This window comes from Canis lupus, chromosome 9 (genome assembly GCF_048164855.1).
Source record: "Canis lupus baileyi chromosome 9, mCanLup2.hap1, whole genome shotgun sequence".
In the NCBI taxonomy this organism is placed as follows: Eukaryota; Metazoa; Chordata; class Mammalia; order Carnivora; family Canidae; genus Canis; species Canis lupus.
The window spans coordinates 69,483,482-69,505,156 of NC_132846.1; the positions used below are offsets into that span (position 1 = coordinate 69,483,482).

The 21,675-nt window shown below is 54.6% G+C and overlaps 1 protein-coding gene across 2 annotated transcripts in view; it reads left to right on the forward strand.

Annotated features, from left to right (window-relative positions):
• Positions 1-21,675, forward strand: part of HHIPL1 (HHIP like 1) — a 43,332-nt gene that overhangs the window by 2,502 nt on the left and 19,155 nt on the right. For both annotated transcript variants that reach the window (XM_072839903.1, XM_072839902.1), the window contains exons 3-7: positions 1,623-1,737; positions 2,435-3,771; positions 8,684-8,775; positions 12,316-12,384; positions 20,566-21,212. In XM_072839903.1, the coding sequence (XP_072696004.1) occupies positions 3,708-3,771; positions 8,684-8,775; positions 12,316-12,384; positions 20,566-21,212 (872 nt within the window). In that variant the 5' untranslated portion in view covers positions 1,623-1,737; positions 2,435-3,707. The remainder of the gene's footprint in view (positions 1-1,622; positions 1,738-2,434; positions 3,772-8,683; positions 8,776-12,315; positions 12,385-20,565; positions 21,213-21,675) is intronic.

Below are 21,675 nucleotides of genomic sequence, written 5' to 3' on the forward strand. Positions count from 1 at the left end.
TCTCTGTGTCCCATTCTCTTTCTCTGGGAGCCTAAATCGGGAGCTACATAGAGGAGGCCAAGCTCGGAATCCTTACTTGAACCCTAACCTTTTGCCCCTAAGGCCAGAAGCAAGGCACTGGCCTCCTGCGTGCCTCGTTCACCCTATCTCTAACATGGGCACCCATCCACTTCCCATCTTCTTGAAGGAGAGGAATCTGGAGAAATCACTAGTCCTGAACTAGTATGAGTTGCACGGGGCCTTGAGGACGAAGTGTGGAAGCCATCAGCACGAGGGCTGTCATCTCAGGGCCTGAAATGGCTCATCAGGTGATGACAGGCAGGCGAGGAGGCTGTGGGAACACTGAAGTTGCAGTTTCTGTGGGATGCTGGTGGGCTCACTCTAAAAGCAAAAGTGGTAGGGGTGCTGGGTGGCTCAGTCGGTGAAGCCTCTGCCTTTGGCTTGATCCCAGGATCGAGTCCCACATCGGGCTCTCTGCTCTGCAGGGAGCCTGCTTCTCCCTCTCCCTCTGCCTGCTGCTCCCTCTGTTCCCTCTCTCTCTCTCTCTCTGTCAAATAAATGAAATTATTAAAAAAATTATTTGAATAATAAAAGCAAAGGCGGTGGTGAGAGGGCCTTCCTTGCTGTGTCAGCAGCTCAGGCCCTGTCCTCGACAGGCTGGCCAGGACCCCCGGGGAAGCCCACAGAAACTGACGCCTCTTGGCAACTTCATCCCACTTTGCAGAGGAAGAAACTGAGGCACAGGGAGGTCCAATCACTAGCCTATGATCCGGCAGCCAAAGGTGTGCCAGGTCTGCCTGACACAAAGTCTGGTCTCCCGACCACGACGCCAAACTGCCTCCGTGGTTACTGCCATCATCACAATAGAATGTTAATAGTAGTCATAATTAGTATTATTATCGAGGGCAGTGCCCCAGGCAGGCAAATCTGGGTGACTGCATCATCGGGGCTGAGTAAGTAACCCGTGCCTGGAATTTGGCAGCATCCTGTCCTAGGACGATGCTGAAGATCAGAGGCCCCGGCATGGGGTTCTCTCCACCCTCCATCAGGTAGATCCTGGACTTGGGCAGCCACTCCTACCTATCTGCCCCGGGGTGCATCTGGTGATGGACCCAGGGGAGATTCTGGAGTGGGCCGGCTGAAAATTCAAGAAGAGGCAAACGCTGTTTTTTGTTTTTTTAAGATTTTATTTATTTAATCTTGAGAGACACACAGAGAGAGAGGCAGAGACACAGGCAGAGGGAGAAGCGGGCTTCACACAGGGAGCCCGATGTGGGACTCGATCCTGGGTCTCCAGGATCACGCCCCGGGCTGAAGGCCACGCTAAACCACTGAGCCACCCGGGCTGCCCGGCAAACACTGTTCTTATAAAGCACAGCCCCTCCCTGTGTCGAAAGGCTGTGCACCCTGATGGTTAAGAGCATGGACAGGGCCTGGTCAGCTCAGATCCTGGGGCTTCTGCTCGCTCCCTGTGTTACCCTGGACAAGTGATGCCCTTTGCTCCCTCTTGCCACCTGCACGACTGTGCACACCCCAAGGCCACTGGAGGACCGAGTGAGCTAGAACTGTGTCTGCTCCACCTGGGCGGTGCCCAGTAAGTGTCCCCATCTTGGCCCGTCCAGGTGGGTACAGCCGAAGGAGCCATCCGGCCTGCTGCTGGAGGAAAAGGGGACTCACCGAGACGTGGTCGTAAGTCGACTTCACGGCTGAGCCTGACTCTGGAATGGCTGGCTCCAGGTGTGTTAACTCTGTGCCTGATGTGGCTGGGTCAGTCCTGGGGCCCCAGCAAGTGTTGCTTCTAGGTGAAGCCAGTGGGCTTGCAGGCCCGGGGGATCCAGGCCTATGCTTTTGCAATCCCCGGAGGCCATAGGGGAGCCCGAGAAACAGGTTCCTGGCTTCCCGGCTCCAGTCAGGGTTCCAGCTTGATCTTGTTCTGGTCTGTCCAGCTGGGAGTAAGGGAAAGAGATGCAAAGAGCTCACCATCCAATCCTGGCCTCTGGGACCCGGCCTGCCCAGCCAACTCAGCCCTGGGCTTGGAGGCTGAGTCTGCAGCCTAAGAAGGGGCGGCATCTGGTGCCTGTGGCAGAGCCTAACAGCCTGGTGCCTGGCCTGCAGGCGCCCCAGAGGGACGGGTCTGCGGACCTGGGAAGGACAGGGGTGCCCCGGACAGAGGCACCAGGCCAAGCAGATGCAGGAGAGGTAGACTTACAGGGAGCCTTCGGAAGCAGGCAAATGCACAGAGCCGAGGCAATGAGGTCCCCCAGGGATCGTTGCCACGGCTGGGACCTGGAGTCCAGGTGTCGCAGAGGGGATGGGACAGGGCAGGGCAGTGGCTCTGGCTGTGTGTGTAAGACAACCTCTGCCTCTTTGTCTCCTCTGAACGAAAGCAACAACACAAACGACTGCTTGAAAACTTTTCTCCTTTTCTTTTCAGAAATGAGTGGGGTCACTGGGGACCTCAGCTTGGTGTCCCCATATTCCTGCATGAGGAAGATGGCCAGAGGATAAGGGAGGAGGACAAGGCAATGCTTCTGGAAATTTAAGACGCCAAGTTCCAGCCCCGGTGCCTCCCTCTCCAATGTTGTCCTGGTCACCTCTGGAGGCGGGACCCGGCAGCTCTGAGGAGCCCCCTGGTGGCCCAAGCAGTTGCTGCGGCCACACAGGCCAAGGCGCGCTCTCTCCTGGGCATCCACAGACATAGGACCTTTCTCAGGGCCCCAGACCTTGTGCCAGGCACTTCGCTGGGTGCCACCAGGGAAACATCATCTTCCAACAGCCCTGTGAGGTGGGCGTTACCCCGATTTATAGATGTGAACGCCTGGAGGGGCCTGTCCTGTATCATCAGGCTGCTGCTGCAAATCCACTGTTGGGGAAAGAAGCCAGAGGCAGAGCATGAACAACAATGACATGAAGGCGTATTTATTTTTCAAATAATGATCGAGCACGCTGGTGCATGCATAAACTCTGGAGGACCATGCAAGTACCTGGCATGGCCAGGGGCTTCTGGAAGGAGAGCTGGGGGGCTGGGGTATAGAGTGGGAACAAACCATTTTCACTGGGCTTAGTTTTGTGCTTTTTGATTTTTGAACTATATAGAAGTATTGCCTATACTTAAAAATTCATGAAAGACGTAAACATTTGTGGATATTGAATGACAGGAAGAAACTTGGAAGTGACTGACTCTTCCCCCAGGTCCAGCAGCATGGACAGGAAGCTGCTCAGCAACTACTTGCATGCCTCCAGTGATGGGCTGCTTACCCCTTACTTGGCCAACTCCCAGTCTGGAAAGATCCTCTCTCCATGGGCTGAAACTTCTCTTCCTGGTCAAAACTCCTTCTTCCGGGATGACTTTTGGGTATCTATAGGATGCCTGGTATTAGCTGAGCACCCTCTGGTTTGTTCCCACTCTATACCCCACCAGGGGCCATGGTTTCAGCCCTCAATAACCTCAGAGCCCAGTTTCTGGAATTTTTAGGAAGAGGCAGGACTCCGGGGCCAGTGGGTGCAGGCCCACCGCCAAAGCAGGACTCGCCCTGCACACACTGGGTGGGCAGCTGTTTGTAACAATGGAGAGGAAGCCTTGTGGCCCAAAGCCCCTGCCCTATCATTTCATGGTGTCACATCTCCTCGCCTCACTACCTGCTGGCTCTACAGAAATGCGGTGGCTATGGGGAGCTTGAGCTCTTGCATTGAGATGTTCTGACCTGATGCACCTGACTGGTCATCCAGTCTCAACAGCCCTGAGCTCAGTTTCCTCATCTGTAAAGCGAGGTTAATAATTGCACTCACTCTATAGGGTTGCTGTGAGCATCACAGGAAATGGCTGTGACGTGTGCCGTGGGATGCGAGAGGGGCCAGGGAGGTGATGGGGCAAAGGGCTGTGCCAGCAGGTGTGGGGCAGGAGCCCCCTCCCCCCCCCCCCCCCCGTGGCTTGAGACCTGCAGGGTTGGGAGGGAGCCAGATCTGAGTCCAGCCAGGGGCTCTCTGAAGCCAGGATGCGGGTGCCAACTGCATTTGGGGAGCTCCATGGGCCACTGGGGAAGATTTCTGGGTAGAGGAGTGATGATTTTGTGAGACCCTCAGAAGTGTCATAAAATAGGTGTTCCTGCCCTGCTTACTGAATCCAGAGTCATCAGGGGAGGGGTACTGTCTCCACGGACTCAGGGCCCTGCCTTTCTCTTAGGGGCTCCTGTCCTGGTGGGAGACGGAGAAGGCAGAGGAGGAGAATAGGCCACTCTAGCTTTCCTCTTTCTATCCTGCTTGCTTTTTTAAAGATTTTTTATTTATTTATTCATGAGAGACAGATAGATAGAGAGGCAGAGGGAGAAGCAGGCTCCATGCAGGGAGCCTGACATGGGACTCGATCCTGGGTCTCCAGGATCAGGCCCTGGGCTGAAGGCTGTGCTAAATCACTAAGCCACCTGGGCTGCCCCTCTATCCTGCCTGCTTTTTATTTTTATTTTTTAAGATTTTATTTATTTATTCATGAGAGACACAGAGAGAGAAAGAAGCAGAGACACAGGCAGAGGGAGAAGCAGGCTCCATGCAGGGAGCCTGACATGGGACTCGATCCTGGGTCTCCAGGATCAGGCCCTGGGCTGAAGGTGGTGCTAAACCGCTGAGCCACCCGGGCTGCCCTCCTGCCTGCTTTTTAAAAGATTTTATTTCTTTATTTAAGAGAGAGAGAGAGAGAGAGAGGGTGAGCATGGGTGGGGGGAGGGGCAGAGGGAGAAGTAGACTCCCCACTGAGCAGGGAGCCTGACACAGGCCTCGATCCCAGGACCTGGAGCCACCCAGACACCCTGCTTTCCCATCTTTAAAATGATAGCCCAGGGGCGCCTGGGTGGTGCAGTCAGTTAAGCATCCTGCTCTTGGTTTCGGCTCAGGTCATGATCTCAGGGTTGTGGGATCGAGCCCCGCGGGCTCTGCGTTCAGTTGGCTTGAAACTGCCTCTGCTCTTACCCCATGCTCTCTCTCTCTCAAATAAATAAGTAAACCTTTTATAAAAGCAGTTTAAAATGATAGCCTGTTTTCTAGCTCTGACATCCATGGATTTTCCCTGGAACTTTGGTTCTGAAACAAGTGCTCTGATATTTTTTGGTTGGGACTCCCCCTCCCCTGCGTGCCCAGGACAGATTGAGCAGCCCATGCTCAATGGCATGTGAGAAGAGCACTGGGCATGAAGATAGGCCAAGGCTGCAGCTCCCACGTTGGGGACCCTGGCAGGACGGGAGCAAAGCTGGTGTTTATTCCTCCCGGGACCTGAGGATAAGGATGGGGAGGCTACACTAGGCTTCCTAGGAGGGAGGAGCTTTCACAGTGGGCTCCAGAAAAATCTCCCAGCCCCAGCCCCATTGGGGTAGCAGAGGCAGGGTGTGCAATTTGGTCCTGGGGCTTCTGAGGGGGAGGGAAGGTAAGCCTCTGTCTGGGGTGGAGGGCAGGTGCCTCTGCTCTCAAGATGCCGGGGGCAGGGGCACCTGGATGGCTTGGTCGGCTAAGCGGCTAAGCAGCTGCCTTTTGCTCAGATCATGATCTCAGGATCCTGGGGTCAAGCCCCATGTCAGGATCCCTGCTCAGCGGGGAGTCTGCTTCTCCCCCTCCTTCTGTCCTCCCCCCAACTCATGTTCTCTCTCTCTCAAATAAATAATTTTTATTTTATTTATTTTTTAATATTTTTGTTTATTTATTCATGAGAGACACAGAATGAGAGAGAAAGGCAGAGACACAGGCAGAGGGAGAAGCAGGCTCCATATAGGGAGCCTGATGTGGGACTCGATCTAGGGACTCCAGGATTATGCTCTGGGCCAAAGGCAGGCATCAAATCACTGAGCCACCCAGGGATCCCCAGATTTTATTTATTTTAGAGAGAGAGAGAGTGAGTGAGCATGAGCACAGTGGAGGGACAGAGGGAGAAGCAGACTCTCCATTGAGCAGGGAGCCAGATGCAGGGCTCCAGGTGCCCCTCTCTCAAATAAATAAATAAAATCTTAAAAAAAAAAAGATGCCAGGGGCAGGCAGTGCCACTCAGCCCCCTCTGGGGCCCCTCCCATGGCATCTTCCACCTGCCTCTTCTCGGCCCCTGCCAGGCGAGGGTGCCATTCATTTTTATAGACGAGGAAACAACTATGAGGGTTCTGACTTAGATGTGTATTCAGTCAATGGCTGGGAATGGTGTTAATAGGTGTGCTGGGAAGCAGATGTCTTACTTGAATGAATAAAAGAACCAGACATTGACTGCAGGACTTTTCAGAGCCATTAGCATGCAGCGGTACAGCTCAAATCTCTAGGAGGGGCTTGGAATGTGGTGTTTCCAAACTCACCTGACTGTGGCACCCTCTGCAGCGCCAGCCCCTAAGAACACCCAGAACCCATGGTCTGCAGAACAGGGCAGGGGAAGTGTCAAAAGACAACATTTGAAATCCGAATCCCCCAGAACAGCTGGGCCATCTGGTTGTGGCGCAAATGTGGAAACTGAGGTTCAGGGTGGGACTCCTCCAAGGTCAAGGTAAAGGCAGTACAGATTTAAGTTCAGGGCTGCCTGGTGTCCAGGCCACTTTCCGGAGGACTGAGGTGTGAGGGCTGAGACGTGTGCCGGACAGCGCAGTCCTGCGCACAATCGTGCTGGCACGAGGCTGGCAGGAGGTGGCACCGGCAAATCCCCTGGCTCAAGAGCAGTCTGCAGGAAACACCAGCTCTGTCTTCTGCTTTTATTTTTTCTTTTATTTTCCCAAGTTTAAAATTAAAAATAGATGTTTTGAGGGGATCCCTGGGTGGCTCAGTGGTTTGGCCCCTGCCTTTGGCCCAGGGTGTGATCCTGGAGTCCTGGGATCCAGTCCCGCGTTGGGCTCCCGGCATGGAGCCTGCTTCTCCCTCTGCCTGTGTCTCTGCCTCTCTCTCTCTCTCTCTCCCTCTCGGTCTATCATAAATAAAATAAATAAATAAATAAATAAATAAATAAATAAATCTTAAAAATAATAAATAAATAAATAAATAAATAAATAAATAAATAAATAAATAAATAAATAATAGATGTTTTGAGAGCCCAGAGGCTTGGCAAGCAGGTCGGTCTTCAGGGACAGTCTGAGTTGCCTTTTGGTGATTTATGACATCTGCAGAAGGTGGCACTGTGCGCGCAGTGGCATTCTAGACGGCAGTTAGAGAGAATGCCCTGGTTAGTGTGGACAGATCCCAAACACTGGGTTGACAGGAAAGAAGCAAGTCACGGAAGGAAAAGTATAGCAAGAGATCATTTATACCGAATTTAAGAACATGGCAGGTGACCTTCTACGTCCTTAGCGGTACCTGCGGTCCCCACCTTCCGGAGAAAGGGAAAGACCTCGTGGGCGTAGGGACAGGCCATGAGGCTGGTGTGAGGGCACAGGGCACAGGGTCTGTAATCGCTCCCACTTACTGAGCACATACTCCATGCCAGGCTCTCTTCTGAAAGCCTCACCCATCATCCCCCATTTAAGAGATGAGTAAACCGAGGCACAGAGAGGTTAAGTGGACTATCCGAGGTCGCAGTTAGCAAGTCGCCGAGCCAGGGCTCGAGCCCAGGGCTCTGGGTTACTAATCCACACGGCCTCTCGCCTGTGGCTCACAGTTTCTCTTGTCTTAAAATGATTGAAGGCCTCTGGAGCACACGTGGTCAAATATTCACATGGGCAAAGTCCAGTGTTCTGGGGTGTTCTTTCCTCTCTATAGTTTTCTGTAGGTGGGAAATGTTTGCAAAAGCCCTCGGGCTCTGGTCTGAGGCCTCAGCTGGCTCCAGGCCTTGTCCAGCCATCATCTACATCGCACAGGATAGTCTAGCTGCCAGGGTGGCAATGACAGTCCTCACGAGACCACTTCTAGCACATTCTTCTGCTGCAGCTGACGGCCGCGGGAGGCCTGGGACCTGGGAGAAAGGACTGGCCCACACCTTGGCTTGAGACAGGGAGGACAGCTAGCCCACTGGGGAAACAGGCTGCCCATGGCCTTCCCGTCATTCTGGAGAAGGAACCGATGACCATGTCATTAGTGGATGTCTGGTCTCCAGGAGCCAATGGCCTGGCTGCCCGCACTGACTCAGTCTGGGCAGACGTGGGTGTTCTGCTGGCCTGTATGTCCTGCTCTGGGCAGCAGTGTCCGTTGGGCTCCCGGAAATGTGGGCAATGCTCCTGGGACTCAGAATGACTCACAGTGGCCTGGTCTCACTTCGTCCCCACCCCCACTCAAGAGGTAGTAGGGGAACTGAGGCTGAGGGCAGGGGGTGCCAGTCCTCCATGAGGTCACCGGGGGAGTCCACGGCAGGGCTGAATGTCCCCCTCCTGCAGGCTGGGCCTGGACGGGCAACAAGGAGGCCTGATCACCTGTTGACAGCACAAAGCCTATGTCTGGGGAAGAAAATCCAGAGGTTTTCTCAGCCACAGGGCTGGCTGCTGTGGCTATTTCCATGGTGGGAGAGGGGATTTGACATCACACAGGCTCAAGGGACCAGCTTTGTCCCTGCTCCCAGGCAGTGTTCTCTCCCTGTGTCCCCACAAACATCCTGGACTCCAGAAAGCATCTGGTGGAATTGTCCAGCCTCTCTGACCCGAGGCCGTGGCAGGAGCTCAAGCCTCATGGGAGCAGCAAAGTCTGAGCCTTCCTTCCTTCCTTCACTTACTCACTCACTCCTTCACTCTTCCCTTTGTCCATTTAGGTGCTGCCCAGTTCATGCAAACAGTAGAATGCCCAGCATGTGTCAGACGCTGTACCCCGGGGGTTCAACAGCCAGGATCCCTGCCCTCAGAGGTGAGTCTATTAGGGACTAGAGAACGAAACTTCTATTACGGATGCTTGCTGTGTCTGAAACTAACATAGCTACTTGGGTTTCTTTGGATTTTTTTTTTAAGATTTTATTTATTTATTATTATTTAAGATTTTATTTATTCATTCTTGAGAGACAGAGAGAGAGAGGCAGAGACATAGGCAGAGGGAGAAGCAGGCTCCATGCAGAGAGCCCGACATGGGACTCGATCCAGGGACTCCAGGATCACGCCCTGGGCTGAAGGCAGTTGCTAAACCGCTGAGCCACCCAGCCACCCACAAATAAAGCCACCCGTCCCCTTTATTTGTAATCTTTCTGAGTTTCTGCATTTACATTGGATTTCTTATACATAACCTATAGCTGGGCCTTGTTTTTTATCCACTCTGACAAATGATTTTTTTCGTTTATTTCCATCATTCACATTTAAAGTGGTCACTATCTTAAAACTTAGTATCTACCATTCAGAACTGCTTTCTAATGATTACACCTGTTTTTGGTTTCCCCCCTTTTCTCTGCCTTCTCTGATTTTAATTGAGCAGCTATTAGCATGATTTCATTTTACTTCCTTTCGAAGAATATAAGTCACACTTCTTTTTAAAATGACTTTAGGGGCAGCCCGGGTGGCTCAGCGGTTTGGCACCTGCCTTCAGCCCAGGGCCTGATCCTGGAGACACGGGATTGAGTCCCGCGTTGGGCTCCATGCAGGGAGCCTGCTCCTCCCTCTGCCTGTGTCTCTGTCTCTGTCTCTCTGTCTCTGTCTCTTAATAATAAATAAATAAAATATTTTAAAAAATAAAAATAAAAAAATAAAATGACTTTAGTGGGGCAGCCCCGGGGGCCCAGCGGTTTAGCGCCACCTTCGGCCGGGGTCGTGATCTTTGGGACCTGGGATTGAGTCCCATATCAGGCTCCCTGCGTGGAGCCTGCTTCTCCCTCTGCCCGTGTCTCTGCCTCTCTCTCTCTCTCTCTCTCTCTCTCTCTGTGTCTCTATGAATAAATAAATAAAATCTTAAAAAAATGACTTTAGTGGTTGCCCTAGTGTATGCAACATATATTTTATTTATGATTTTATTTTAGAACAATTTTAGATTTACAGAAAAATTCGAGCAGATAGTACAGAGGAAATATACATTTTTAAAAAAAGATTTTACTTACTGGTTTCAAAGAATGCAAAAGCCAGAGAGATCACAGAGGGAGAGGAAGAGGGAGAAGCAGACTCACCACTGAGCAGGGAGCCCGAGACGGGGTTCCATCCTGGGACCCTGAGACCATGACCCAAGCCAAAGGCAGACACCCACTTGGGCACCCTGGAAAGATGCATTTTTAACTAATGTAAGTCCACCTTCAATTGATACTACTCTGTTCCCCATGTGGTGCAAGTACCTCATAACAGAGAACTCCCCCTTCCTCTCACCTTAGGGCACTGCTGTCATGCGTTCACCCATCCGTATGCTATCATCATCTGATACACTGAGTTTCTGACCTTTGTCATCTTCCTTCTCCACAAAGAACCTCTCTTAACATTTTTTTTTGTAGGGCAGGTCTGCTGGTGATGAATTCCCTCAGTTTTTGTTTTTTCTAAGAAGGTATTTTTCCTTCACATTGAAGGATGGTTTTGCTGAGTATAGAATTCTAGGTGGATGGTTTTTTCCTGTGGCTTCCGTAAACCTCCGCTCTACACTCGTCTTGCTTGCACGAGCCTTGTGCTGTGGGTCTATGTTCCTCTGTAGGGAAGGTGTTTTTCCCCTCTGGCTTCTTTCAAGCTTTTCTTGTTGTCATTGGTTCTGAACATGATATGTCCAGGTGTAGATTTTTATTTTATTTTATTTTATTTTATTTTATTTATTTTATTTTATTTTATTTTATTTTATTTTATTTTATTTTATTTTATTTTATTTTATTTTATTTTATTTTTATTCTTTTATTGGAGTTCAATTTGCCACCAGGTGTAGATTTGTTCAGTGTTCATCCTGCCTTCTATTTTCTTAGCTCCCCAGATCAGTTGTTTCGGTATTAGGCATGAACTTTAGAAAAATTTCAGCCCTTGTTATTTCAAATTTTTCTTCTGCTGCATTGTCTCTTTCTTCACCTTCTGGTTTTCCAATCACGCATATGTTGCACCTTTTGAAATTGTCCCACAGATCTTGGCTGTTCTGTTTGTCTTTTTAACATTTTTCCCCCTCTTTGTATGTGAGTTTGGGAAGTCCCCACTGACATAACTTCAAGCACACTGATTCTTCCCTTGGCAGTGTCCAGCCTCCTGACGAGCTCATCAAAGGCGTTCTTCATTTCTGTTACAGTGTTTTTGATTCCGACCATTTCTTTTAAATTGTTTTCCTAAAGTTTTCATCTCTGTGCTTACATTTCCCATCTGTTCCTACATGCTGTCAATTTTTTCCATTAGAGCCATAATGTATGAATCATACTTATTTTAAATTCTCTGTCCGATGACTCCAAATTCTGTGGCTTACCTGAGTCTGGTTCTAATCCTTTTTTTCTCTTTAGACTGTCTTTTCTTGTCATTTATCACACTGCATAATTTTCTTTTGAAAGCCAGACACGTTGTACTGGGTAAAAGGAACTGAGACAAACGGGGCTTTTAGTGTGAGGATTTATGTTGATCTGGCTGGGGTGGCACTGGGGGCTCATGTTTGCCGTCGCTGTGGGAGCTCTGGGCTTCAAATTCCTCTGCTGGCCTGATTTATGTCTCCCCTGTTGTCTTTGAGATTCCCTAAGATCCTAAGATCCTAAGATTCCGTCAGATGGAGTGTGTTACCACCATTATTGCACCAGAGGCCTGTTGCGGTGGGCGTAAGGAGTCAGGGAGGAGAAATGTTCTATAATCTTATGTCCTTGGGCTGTGACATTCACTCTTTTTCTTTCTTTCCTTCTTTCTTTCTTTCTTTCTTTCTTTCTTTCTTTCTTTCTTTCTTTCTTTTTTCTTTCTTTCTAATTTTTAAAAAAATTTTATTTATTTATTCATGAAAGACCCACACAGAGAGGCAGACACACAGGCAGAGGGAGAAGCAGGCTCCCTATAGGGAGCTGGATGCAGACTCGATCCCAGGATACCAGAAGGCAGACAGACACTCAACCACTGAGTCACCCAGGCGTCCCTCACCAATGTTCCTTAGTAAGCCTCAAAGTTTAGAAGGGGTTGGAGTTGGGAAAATGCACCCCCCGCCCCCCCAGGGGTGGAGAAAGCTCCAGTGCAGCCTTTTCCCCTGGAGAGCAGGCCTTTGTGATGGAGAGCACTGTGGGTATGTTGCAGAAAATCAGCTCTTCCTCTGGGGAGATTTCTGAAGGTAAAATCACACGCCTGTGGCCTCCTCCTTTTGACTGTGGCTGCCCCACCCCCTCCAGGGGCTTATGGGCCTGGCACTAGTCCTGGCACTAGTTGACACTCAGCCCCCAGCAGTTCCCTAAAATGACCATTTGAGCCATCTACCAGTTTATGGCTCCAAGGGCTTCTGCTCCAGGTGAGCACGTCTCAGCGGAGACTCTGGATTTGCTTGTCTCTCCAGGTTGGGGGACGGCCGGTGGCCCTGAGACCTCAGTTCTCTGATGGACCTGAGAGAAGTCATCGATTTTCAGTTCGTGCAACTTTTTTGTTGTTGTTATGGGCAAGCCAGGAGCCACAGCTTTCAGGCTCCTCGGTGCGTCAGAGCAGAGACAGGGGGCCTTGGGTTCTCAGGCACCAGCTTGCAGGGCGAGGCTGGGTGAGCCCTCCCCTCTCTGGGGGATTGTGTTCCCTCCTCTGTGCATCGGGACCCATGACCCAGGCGGGTGATAGGGGCAGAAGCAGGAGCAGGGACTGCAGGTTGGAAAGCAGGATGCCCACCCTGGAGGAGGCCCCGCAGGCCGGGCTGTAGGGGAATCTGCGTCCCAAGAAAGGGAAGAAGCAGCCCCGGGGTTGGGGCGGGGCGGGGGGGGGGGGGGGGCTGGGTGGCCTCCCGAGGCTGCTGCATCCTCCCTCCTCAGCCCGGGCCCAGGTTTCACTTCTGCTTAGGAGTCCCGGGCAGCCCCGTTTCTAAGGGACTGCGTGGGAATTCCCGGCGGTGTCCCTCCCTGGCGCACCCCGTGGGCTACCGGCTCGGGGCGGGGGGTGGGGGGACCGGGGAGCCCAGTGGGCCGCGGGGGCCCCGGGAGGCCAGGCCACCGCCGGGGCGTTGAGAAGGTCCCGGGTCCTCCCGGGTCCGGCGTCCCCGACCGGGGTGGGGGGTGGGGGGTGGGGGGTGGGGGCCTCCCGCAGCGCAGGGCGGGCCCCAACCTCGCGGGCGCTCGGGGCGCTCGGGGCGGGGCGGGCGGCGGCGGCGGCGGCGGGATGGCGGGCGGCGGGGCCGGGCCGGGGGCGCTGCTGGCGGTGCTGGCGCTGCGGGCGCTCGGGGCGGCGGCGCACCCGCAGTGCCTGGACTTCAGGCCGCCCTTCCGGCCGCCGCAGCCGCTGCGCCTCTGCGCGCAGTACTCGGCCTTCGGCTGCTGCACCCCGGAGCGGGACGCGGAGCTGGCGCGCCGCTTCGGAGCCCTGGCGGCCCGCGTGGACGCCGCCGAGTGGGCCGCGTGCGCCGGCTACGCGCTCGACCTGCTGTGCCAGGTGAGGGGCGCGGGGGCGCCGGGGCCGGGCGGGGGGACGGGCCTCGCCATTCCGGGGCCTCGGCACTGGGCCTGCCCCGGGCCTCAGTTTCCCCTCGGGAAGCAAGAGGGGCGGACACACGGGGGTCACCAGCCCCTTGGAGTTTGGGCACCCCCTGTGCCCCGGGCCCTCCCGGGCTCGGGGAGCCCCGCCCTTACGGGGGTGCCGGGATGGAAAGCCTGTGTGGGCCCAGGGCCTCCCGCGCCGCCCCAGGGGAGCGGGTGCGCTGGACCCGGACACCGCGCCCAGGGACGGCCCCTCCCCCGCCCCAGGACGCGGCCTCAGAGACCCGCCCCCTCCCTGGACCTAAGGAGCGACTGGGTGCCCGGCCCCCGGGTGAGCCCGGCCTGCGATGCCCCTGGAGCGGCCGCCCCCGCTAGCTTCCTGCGGTGCCCCCTCCCTGGGAGGCCCCCACCAGGCGGAGGGCTCTCACCTTCTCAGGCCACCGAGTGGCACCCCTTTGGTGGAACCTCTCGCCCTCTGCCCGCACCGGATTGTGCCCTAGCTGTTCTTTGCCTCCTGCATGGGGGTCTGATTCCCGAGGGCCTGACCAGAATGCCTGGGGAAATGCAGTCACGGCCAGAGGCCCCTAGGCTGACCCTGGCCCACCATCCAGGCAGTTGGGCCGTTAGGGTCCTGCAGGGCAGCATAGCTGACACCCTTCAGCCAGCCAGGAGAGGTGCAGGAGGGCTGGCTTGGAGTCAGACTTACTGGGTTGATCCCGGCCCTGCTACTTCCCGGCTATGTGACCCTGGGCAGGTCACCACTGCACTTCATTGCATCATCTTTATTTATTTATTTGTATTTTTTAAAGATTTTTTAATCCATTTATTTATGAGAGACACACAGAGAGAGGCAGAGACATAGACAGAGGGAGAAGCAGGCTCCATGCAGGGAGCCCAACGTGGGACTCGACCCCAGGACCCGAGGATCACGCCCTGAGCCAAAGGCAGATGCTCAACCGCTGAGCCACCCAGGCACCCCTCATTGCATCATCTTTAAAATGGGAGCAATCTTAGTTGTCCTCGGAGTTGCCACAGAGCCTAAAGGGCACATACTCAGGGCTCTATGGATGATTCTGGTTGGATTTCTCTAGGCAGGGATGGAGGAGGGCCCAGAGGCTGATTCAGGAAAAGCCCAGAGAAGCAGGGACTGGCTCAGTGGTCACACAGCTCAGTTATGTCCTTGGTGGACACTCGAACCACATCAGTGCCACTGTGAGTGGGCCATCTGGGGCAGAGATAAGAGGGGCTGGGAGTGGATGAGGAAGGGGGCCCTGGGGCGCCTGGGTGGCTCAGTTGGTTAAGCATCTACTTTTGGCTCAGGTCATGATCCCAGGGTCCTGGGATCGAGCCCCGCATCGGGTTCCCTGCTCAACGGGAAGCCCGTTTCTTCCTCTCCCTCTGCCTGCCATTCTGCCTACTTCTGCTCTCTTCTCTCTCAAATAAGTAAACAAAAATCTTTAAAAAGCAGAAGAAAAAAAAAAAAAAAAAAAGGAAGGAGTCCCTAAGGAGTGCCAGAATGCAAAGGAGGAGGGGATCTCTGCTCAGCCCCCATTATGTGCATCACACAGGAGCCAGAATGATCTGGTCAAGCATCTGCCTCCCTCACCAGACTGGAGGCTCCTTGGAACCAGGCCTTTCCCACCCTTAGTCACATAGCTGGGCTCATGTATCCACTCCACATTTCTTTATTGAGCACCTACTATGTGCCAGGCTCAAGAGGGCAAATAAGGTGGGTGGGTCCTAGGAGGAAGAAAGGAAGGGCCAGTCTTGCTACCCCTCCCTGGCAGGAGGCTCCCTTCTTTCCTTGTGAATCTTCCCAGCATGACTTGGTCTTGAGCAACCAGGGGTGGAATGGCCACTAGCGCTTTACCCCAGGCGTCTCTGAGAGTGACCTCATGTCTGGAGTGGACTTGGACAGGCAGTGGAGGTTGGATCACAGTTTCTCTGGCAGGGCCTCAAGGGAGGGCAGGAGAGTGCTGGATGGAGGACCATGTTGTCTGTGAGCCAAGGCCGTGTCTGGACTCAGCACCTCCGGATTTCCACCCTGGGAGGTGGCCACGGTGCCTTATTTATAAGTTTCACTCAATGACAGCATTCAAGCATTCACATCTGTCTCAGGGAGATGGACTACAGGCCGGAGGGAGACCATGCAAGCATGCTCGCTCCCACAGTCCCCTCCAGAACCTGCCCCATCTGGCAGCCACAACTCCTCCAGATGCCCAATGGCTCCTTAGCTGGAGGGTGATGGTCCCTCCTGGCCCCTTCGGACTCTTTTCTCAGGCTTCACCTTCATGCAACTGATGCCTGTGTCATCAAGAGGAGAAAAGGCAGCTAGTGACACATGGCATCCAGGTTCCTACTGTCCACATCACAAACTTCTTGTATAACTGAGGTTTGCCTCTCTGCATAACCTGAAGTCATCAAAGCCTGGTTTCTGATGGAAATCTACGTGGAGCATGCTCTGCAGATACATGCACTGGACAGACATTTCCCCAGAGCCTGTTAGGAGCTGGCCCTGTGCCGGCTCCTGGGCCCAGAGGCAGTTGGCAAATCACAGGCCCAGCCTCAAAAGTCCCCTTGTTCAAGTCAGGAGACAGACACACCAGAATACACAGAAGGCTTCCCAGGGGTGACTGAACACTATGGGGCACAGGGACAAAGACCATACTTTCCCTGGAAAAGTCAGGGAAGGCTTCTTGGAAGAGGAAACTTCGCATCTGGATAGGTCATATTGTTTGAGCATTTACTGAACAACACGTGCATCATCTCATTTATTCCTCCCAACAACTGGAGGCTGGAATTCCTTTCCCCTTTTACAGACGAAGACACAGACACAGAGAGGTTAAGGGACTTGCCCAAGATCATACACCGAATGGTAGACTCACTCTCCAGCGCACTCTGACTCCAAAACCCTCCTCTTAAGGATTTTGCCATATTGCCTGTTTTCTTAAAGTGCTGGGCCCTGGAGCCCCTGCCCTGGAGGGTCGCACAGTCTGTGGGGTAGACAGACAAGCCCTAGCCAGGCAGACCCAGCTGAGCCATCTCTGACAAGGGGGGGGGGGAGGGGAGGGTGACAGCACAAGTGGAGAGCTCACCCCACAAGCTACAGAGTTACATTTTGATGATGTTATGTCTGAGATACTGACAGATACCGTCTGTGGGAGCATCCACAAGGGCCGGAGGGGGCATCAGAGCCCTGGGAGGATGGAGGAGTCAGAGAAGACTTTTCAGCTAGGCCTGGAGTCATGAATAGGAGTTTGCCAGATGTGGAAATGGGAGAGGAGGAAATATCCTCCCAAGAGAACACTGTGTACAAAGACTCGGCCTTCCTAGGGAAGAGGTGGTGGACGTAAGAAACCTTTGGGGCTCAGGACCATGAGTCACGAATGTCAGCAGCTCCACAGTGGCAATTTCAGGGCAGCAGGCAGTTTGCTCCTGTGCCGAATGGCCCAGACAGCTGAGCAGTGTGATACTAGGTTGGTTTTTCTTGGGTTCTCTCCTGCCTCCTCCACTGACCACCGTGAGGCCAGTTCCTGATCATCCCTGCCTGCAGCAATCATTACACTCCCTTGTCGTGTCCTGCTTTTGGATTACTCAGGTCTGAGCACCAGGTTTGCATTGTATGTAAGTAAGAGTACACAGGCCATGAGTAAGGGCTTGCCAGGCCCAGTGTTCGATGCACGGATGTTAAGATTCCAGCCTGACACCCTGGAGGCCCTCTTTGCTGCCTCTATAGCTCTGGACTGGGCTTTGATGAGTGGAGGGCACTCAGATTGGCTTCCAGAAGTCCTTTCTGTCCCCCATTGTGTCTCTGGAGCTGAGAACGGTGCCTGGCACACAGTTAGTGTCCGGTAAACACTTGCTGAATGAAACATTGCTGACTAATCTGGGAAGAGCATCAGTCTGGGCGTCATGAGGGCTGGGTCTGAGCCCCGAGGTGACCACTTCTTGACACGTAGCCTTCCTAGAGCCTCAGTTCCTCGTCTATCTAATGGGAGTCACAGTGGCCCTGCCTTGCAAAAATTAAGTGAGGCGTGTGTGCACACAGACCCTTCCTGGCCCCCCTACAGCTGCTAGCTGGACTCTTAGGAGGTTCCAGGGGAACCATGGGCACATGGGCATGAGGGCACAGAGCCCTCACTGGCAAAGTGGGACATGTGAAACGGGGTCTCTTCATCTAGGCCTGGGACAGGGACTGACCAGAGACTGACCACACACCACCAAGTGGCCTTCAGCCTCACAGTAGCAATAGAGGTACCAGGAGGACAAGGCCGTGGTGTGACCACAATTGTTTACACGGAGGGAGTTGCCCCTGGCCCAGAGCCTGAACACACATCCAAGAGGGCAGTCTGCCACCTGCTGCCCCTTGAGGCCTCCTGCTGGAACCCAGCCTGGCCCTGCCAGCGAGGAGGGGAGTGTGGGTCTGTCAGTGACTCCCCTGCCGTGGGAGGAGCATCCTCTGAGCCCTCTCGAGATCCAGAGATGAGTCAGTCCAGACCTTGGCCTGCTGAGCTCATGATGGGGCAGGGGCCAGAGGGTGCCAGGCACAGACGTAAATAATGACCTCTGCTCAGATCAGGGGCTCTAACCGAAGGAGGTTGTTTTTTCTTTTTTAAAAAATATTTTATTTATTTATTTGAGACAGAGACAGAGAGAGTATGAGTGGTGGAGGGAGGGGCAGAGGGAGAGGGAGAAGCAGGTTTCCCGCTGAACGGGGAGCCTGATGTGGGGCTTGATCCCAGGACCCTGAGATCATGACCTGAGTCCAAGGCAGACGCCCAACTGACTGAGCCATCCAGCCCCCCTGAGGGAGGTTCTTATGGAGCCTGCGGAGCTGAGGCCTCTGCTCTGGGTAGGGGTGGGGTACACTTAAGTAGGCTTTGGGGGTGGTGGTTAGGAGCCAGCCAGTGGACCAGGGAAATGCCTGGCTTCTCCCTTCCTCCCACCCTCCAACCCCAGGCTAGTCCAGTCTGGCCTGTGACCTTGGTTAGGGGCTTCCTTCTCAGCCTCTTCTCCCCATCTGTATGATGGGAATGAGAACATACCTCCTGGTGCCAGTTGGGTGCCTTGAGGGGGAAATGATGTGGGTTCACTGGAGCACCCAGCCTGGCCCTGGCCCACAATCTGCCCAGATGCCCAGAGCTGTTATTATCGTTAGCACTATTTCTCCAGTGGCCGTGGTTATTATTCAAGGATGAATAGAATGCTGTGTTGGAGGGAAGGGCGTGCCTACGAGGGGAACAGTGTGTGCTGAGGCTCAGAGGTGAAACTGGCCGGATGTGTCAGGAAACAGAAGGTGAGCAGGAGGCAGGAGCTGATTGATGGCAGAGCTGTGGGCAGAGCTGGATCAGCCAGTGCTGGTGCCCCTGTGTTGGCTCTCAGGCTGGGGCCGGGGAGACAGTGACACGGGGGCCCCTCTCAGCTCTCAGGGGGTGGGTACGGGAGGCTGGAGGCTGGGGTGAGGTCTGGTCAGGTTTGTCACCTCCGCCTGGGCTCCCAGAAAGCGGAACCAGGGGCAGAGCTCGTCCGTTATTTCCTTCTTGGGGTAAGAGGACCCAGAAGCACGAGCAATGGGGGCAGAGCCGAGCCAGGGAGGCGGCTCTGGGCTCGGCTGTGCTCAGAGTGACTTGATCTTGAACTGGCAGGAGTGTGGGTCCAAGAAGCCACCCAAACTATGAATCAGGACTGTCTGCTGGGCTGGGAGGAGGACAGAACACTTTACCCATCAGCTCCCTCCTCCCAGGGCTCAAAGTTTTGCTGCAGGAGGCATTAAGTGCTCTGCATTACAGATCGTGCCCATTTGGGTGCTGGGTGGGCTCCCCGGTGTCTCATTAGTGGGGGAGCCTTCCGTGGGAGGTCAGGGAGGCTGAGGGTGGCTGCTCCGTCTGCCCCAGAGGACAGCCCAGGACCCTGGCTGAGGTGCCTTAGTGGTGGAGGAAGGGGTTCCGGGGCCAGGGCAATGTATGGACATGGGTGTTATCAACTCGTACAGGTACATGTGCTAGCCTCCGGGGTGCTGGGGAGAGTGGGGTCGCCCCCCCCCCAAACCCAGACTCCTCCATGCTGACCGAATGGCACTGAATGACACTGGTATGTGGGAGGAGTTGTGCCTCAGTCTCCCCATCTGTAACTCTCTCCCCTTCATGGGTTCTTGTGAAGATTGACTCCTGGAGGTAGGAGCACCCATTCACCATTAAGGGCGGGGCGGATCAGTTGACATCCAGCACATCCCTAAGTGTTCACCACGGGCCTACTGTGTGCTAGACATTGTCCTAGGTTCTGGAACACACAGTGGCCAGACAGGCAAAACTCCTGCCCTCGTGGCATTTAGGTTCCAAGGAAGACAGACAGTAAACAAGCAAGCATGTTGGTTGGTTTTTTTTTTTTTTTTTTTTTTTTTTTTTTAATTATAATAACCAGGTAATGGTAAAGTTTTTGGTTTGGCCATTTTTGGGGGGGTTGTTTTTATAGGCAGAGTCAGAGGCTAGGAAGTAGTGGAGTGGTGGATGCGTGGTCAGGGAAGACCTCTCTGAGGAGGTGTCCCCTGAGTGGGGATCTAAAGAAAGCAAAGGAACGAGTCATGCAGATACGGGGCAGAGGCATCGAATGAAAAGAGGAAGTAAATGAAACTGCCGCAGCCTCTCTGGCACACAGTAGGTGCTCAAGGGCAGCTGCTGCTAGGAGTAGCAGTGATAGTTGTGGTTATTTGTGCTAATAATGAAGCATTAAGGCAAGAGAGGGGCACCTGGGTGGCTCAGCGGTTGAGCCTTTGGCCCAGGGCGTGATCCCGGGGTCCTGGGATCGAGTCCCACATCAGCTCCCTGCATGGAGCCTGCTTCTCCCTCTGCCTGTGTCTCTGCCTCTCTCTCTGTGCCTCTCACGAATAAATAAAACAAAATCTTAAAAAAAAAAAAAAAAAAAAGGCAGCAGCAGCATTAGGCAGGAGGAAGGAGGTGAGGAGATAGGAGGCCGAGGGTTGCTGTCCTCAGTGAGACTTGCCGTGTCTCCAGACAGATGGCGTTGTCCCCATTTTACAGGCCAGCAGCCCGAGGCTCTGGGAGGGGGGTGCCCGGCCAGCGGTCACACAGCCGGCCGGCACCTGCCCCCGGCATCCCTGGGCCGCCCTGTCTCTGCAGGAATGCTCGCCGTACGCGGCCCACCTCTACGACGCCGAGGACCCGTCCACGCCCCTGAGGACGGTGCCCGGGCTCTGCGAGGACTACTGCCTGGACATGTGGCAGACGTGTCGGGGCCTGTTCCGCCACCTGTCGCCCGACCGAGAGCTCTGGGCCCTGGAGGGCAACCGTGCCAAGTTCTGCCGCTACCTGTCGCTGGACGACGCCGACTACTGCTTCCCCCGCCTGCTGGTCAACAAGAACCTCAACTCCAACCTGGGCCGCGTGGTGGCCGACGCCAAGGGCTGCCTCCAGCTGTGCCTGGAGGAGGTGGCCAACGGGCTGCGCAACCCGGTGGCCATGGTGCACGCCCGGGACGGCACCCACCGCTTCTTCGTGGCCGAGCAGGTGGGGCTGGTGTGGGCCTACCTGCCCGACCGCTCGCGGCTGGACAAGCCCTTCCTGAACGTCAGCCGGGCGGTGCTCACCTCGCCCTGGGAGGGCGACGAGCGGGGCTTCCTGGGCCTAGCCTTCCACCCCGGCTTCCGGCACAACGGCAAGCTCTACGTCTACTACTCAGTGGGGTCCGGCTTCGACGAGTGGATCCGCATCAGCGAGTTCAGGGTGTCCGCTGACGACATGAACACCGTGGACCACGGCTCTGAGAGGTGGTCTCCCGGGGAGGGGGGCCCCGGCTCGGGGGGGAGCAGGGCTGAGCTTGGGCTGGCCGGTGCCGGAATGTGACCGCCCCAATCCATGCTGTGTGCCTGCACTGGTCACCCCCGGGGAGGGGGCTGGGCTCAGGGAAGGACAGTCGCAGAAGAGCCTCCCAGGATCGTGTCCAGGCTCCTGGATCAGCCACTGTGGGTGGTTCATTTCGTTCCATTCTCTTGACGCCCAACAGGGGAAGTAGTATTTTCCCCACTTCACAGGTGAGGAAGTGGAGGCTCGGAGAGGTAAAATGAGCTGCTAGGCCACACAGCTGGGAAGCATCACAGCTGGAATCTGGGTGCATCTGTCTCCTGAGCCCCACCTCCCGCTTCTCCTCCCTGGACCCTCTGCCCATCCCTGCCCCCAGCAGGTTTAGCTACTCCTCTCAACACGAGCCTGCTTTCTGTATTATCTGTGCCC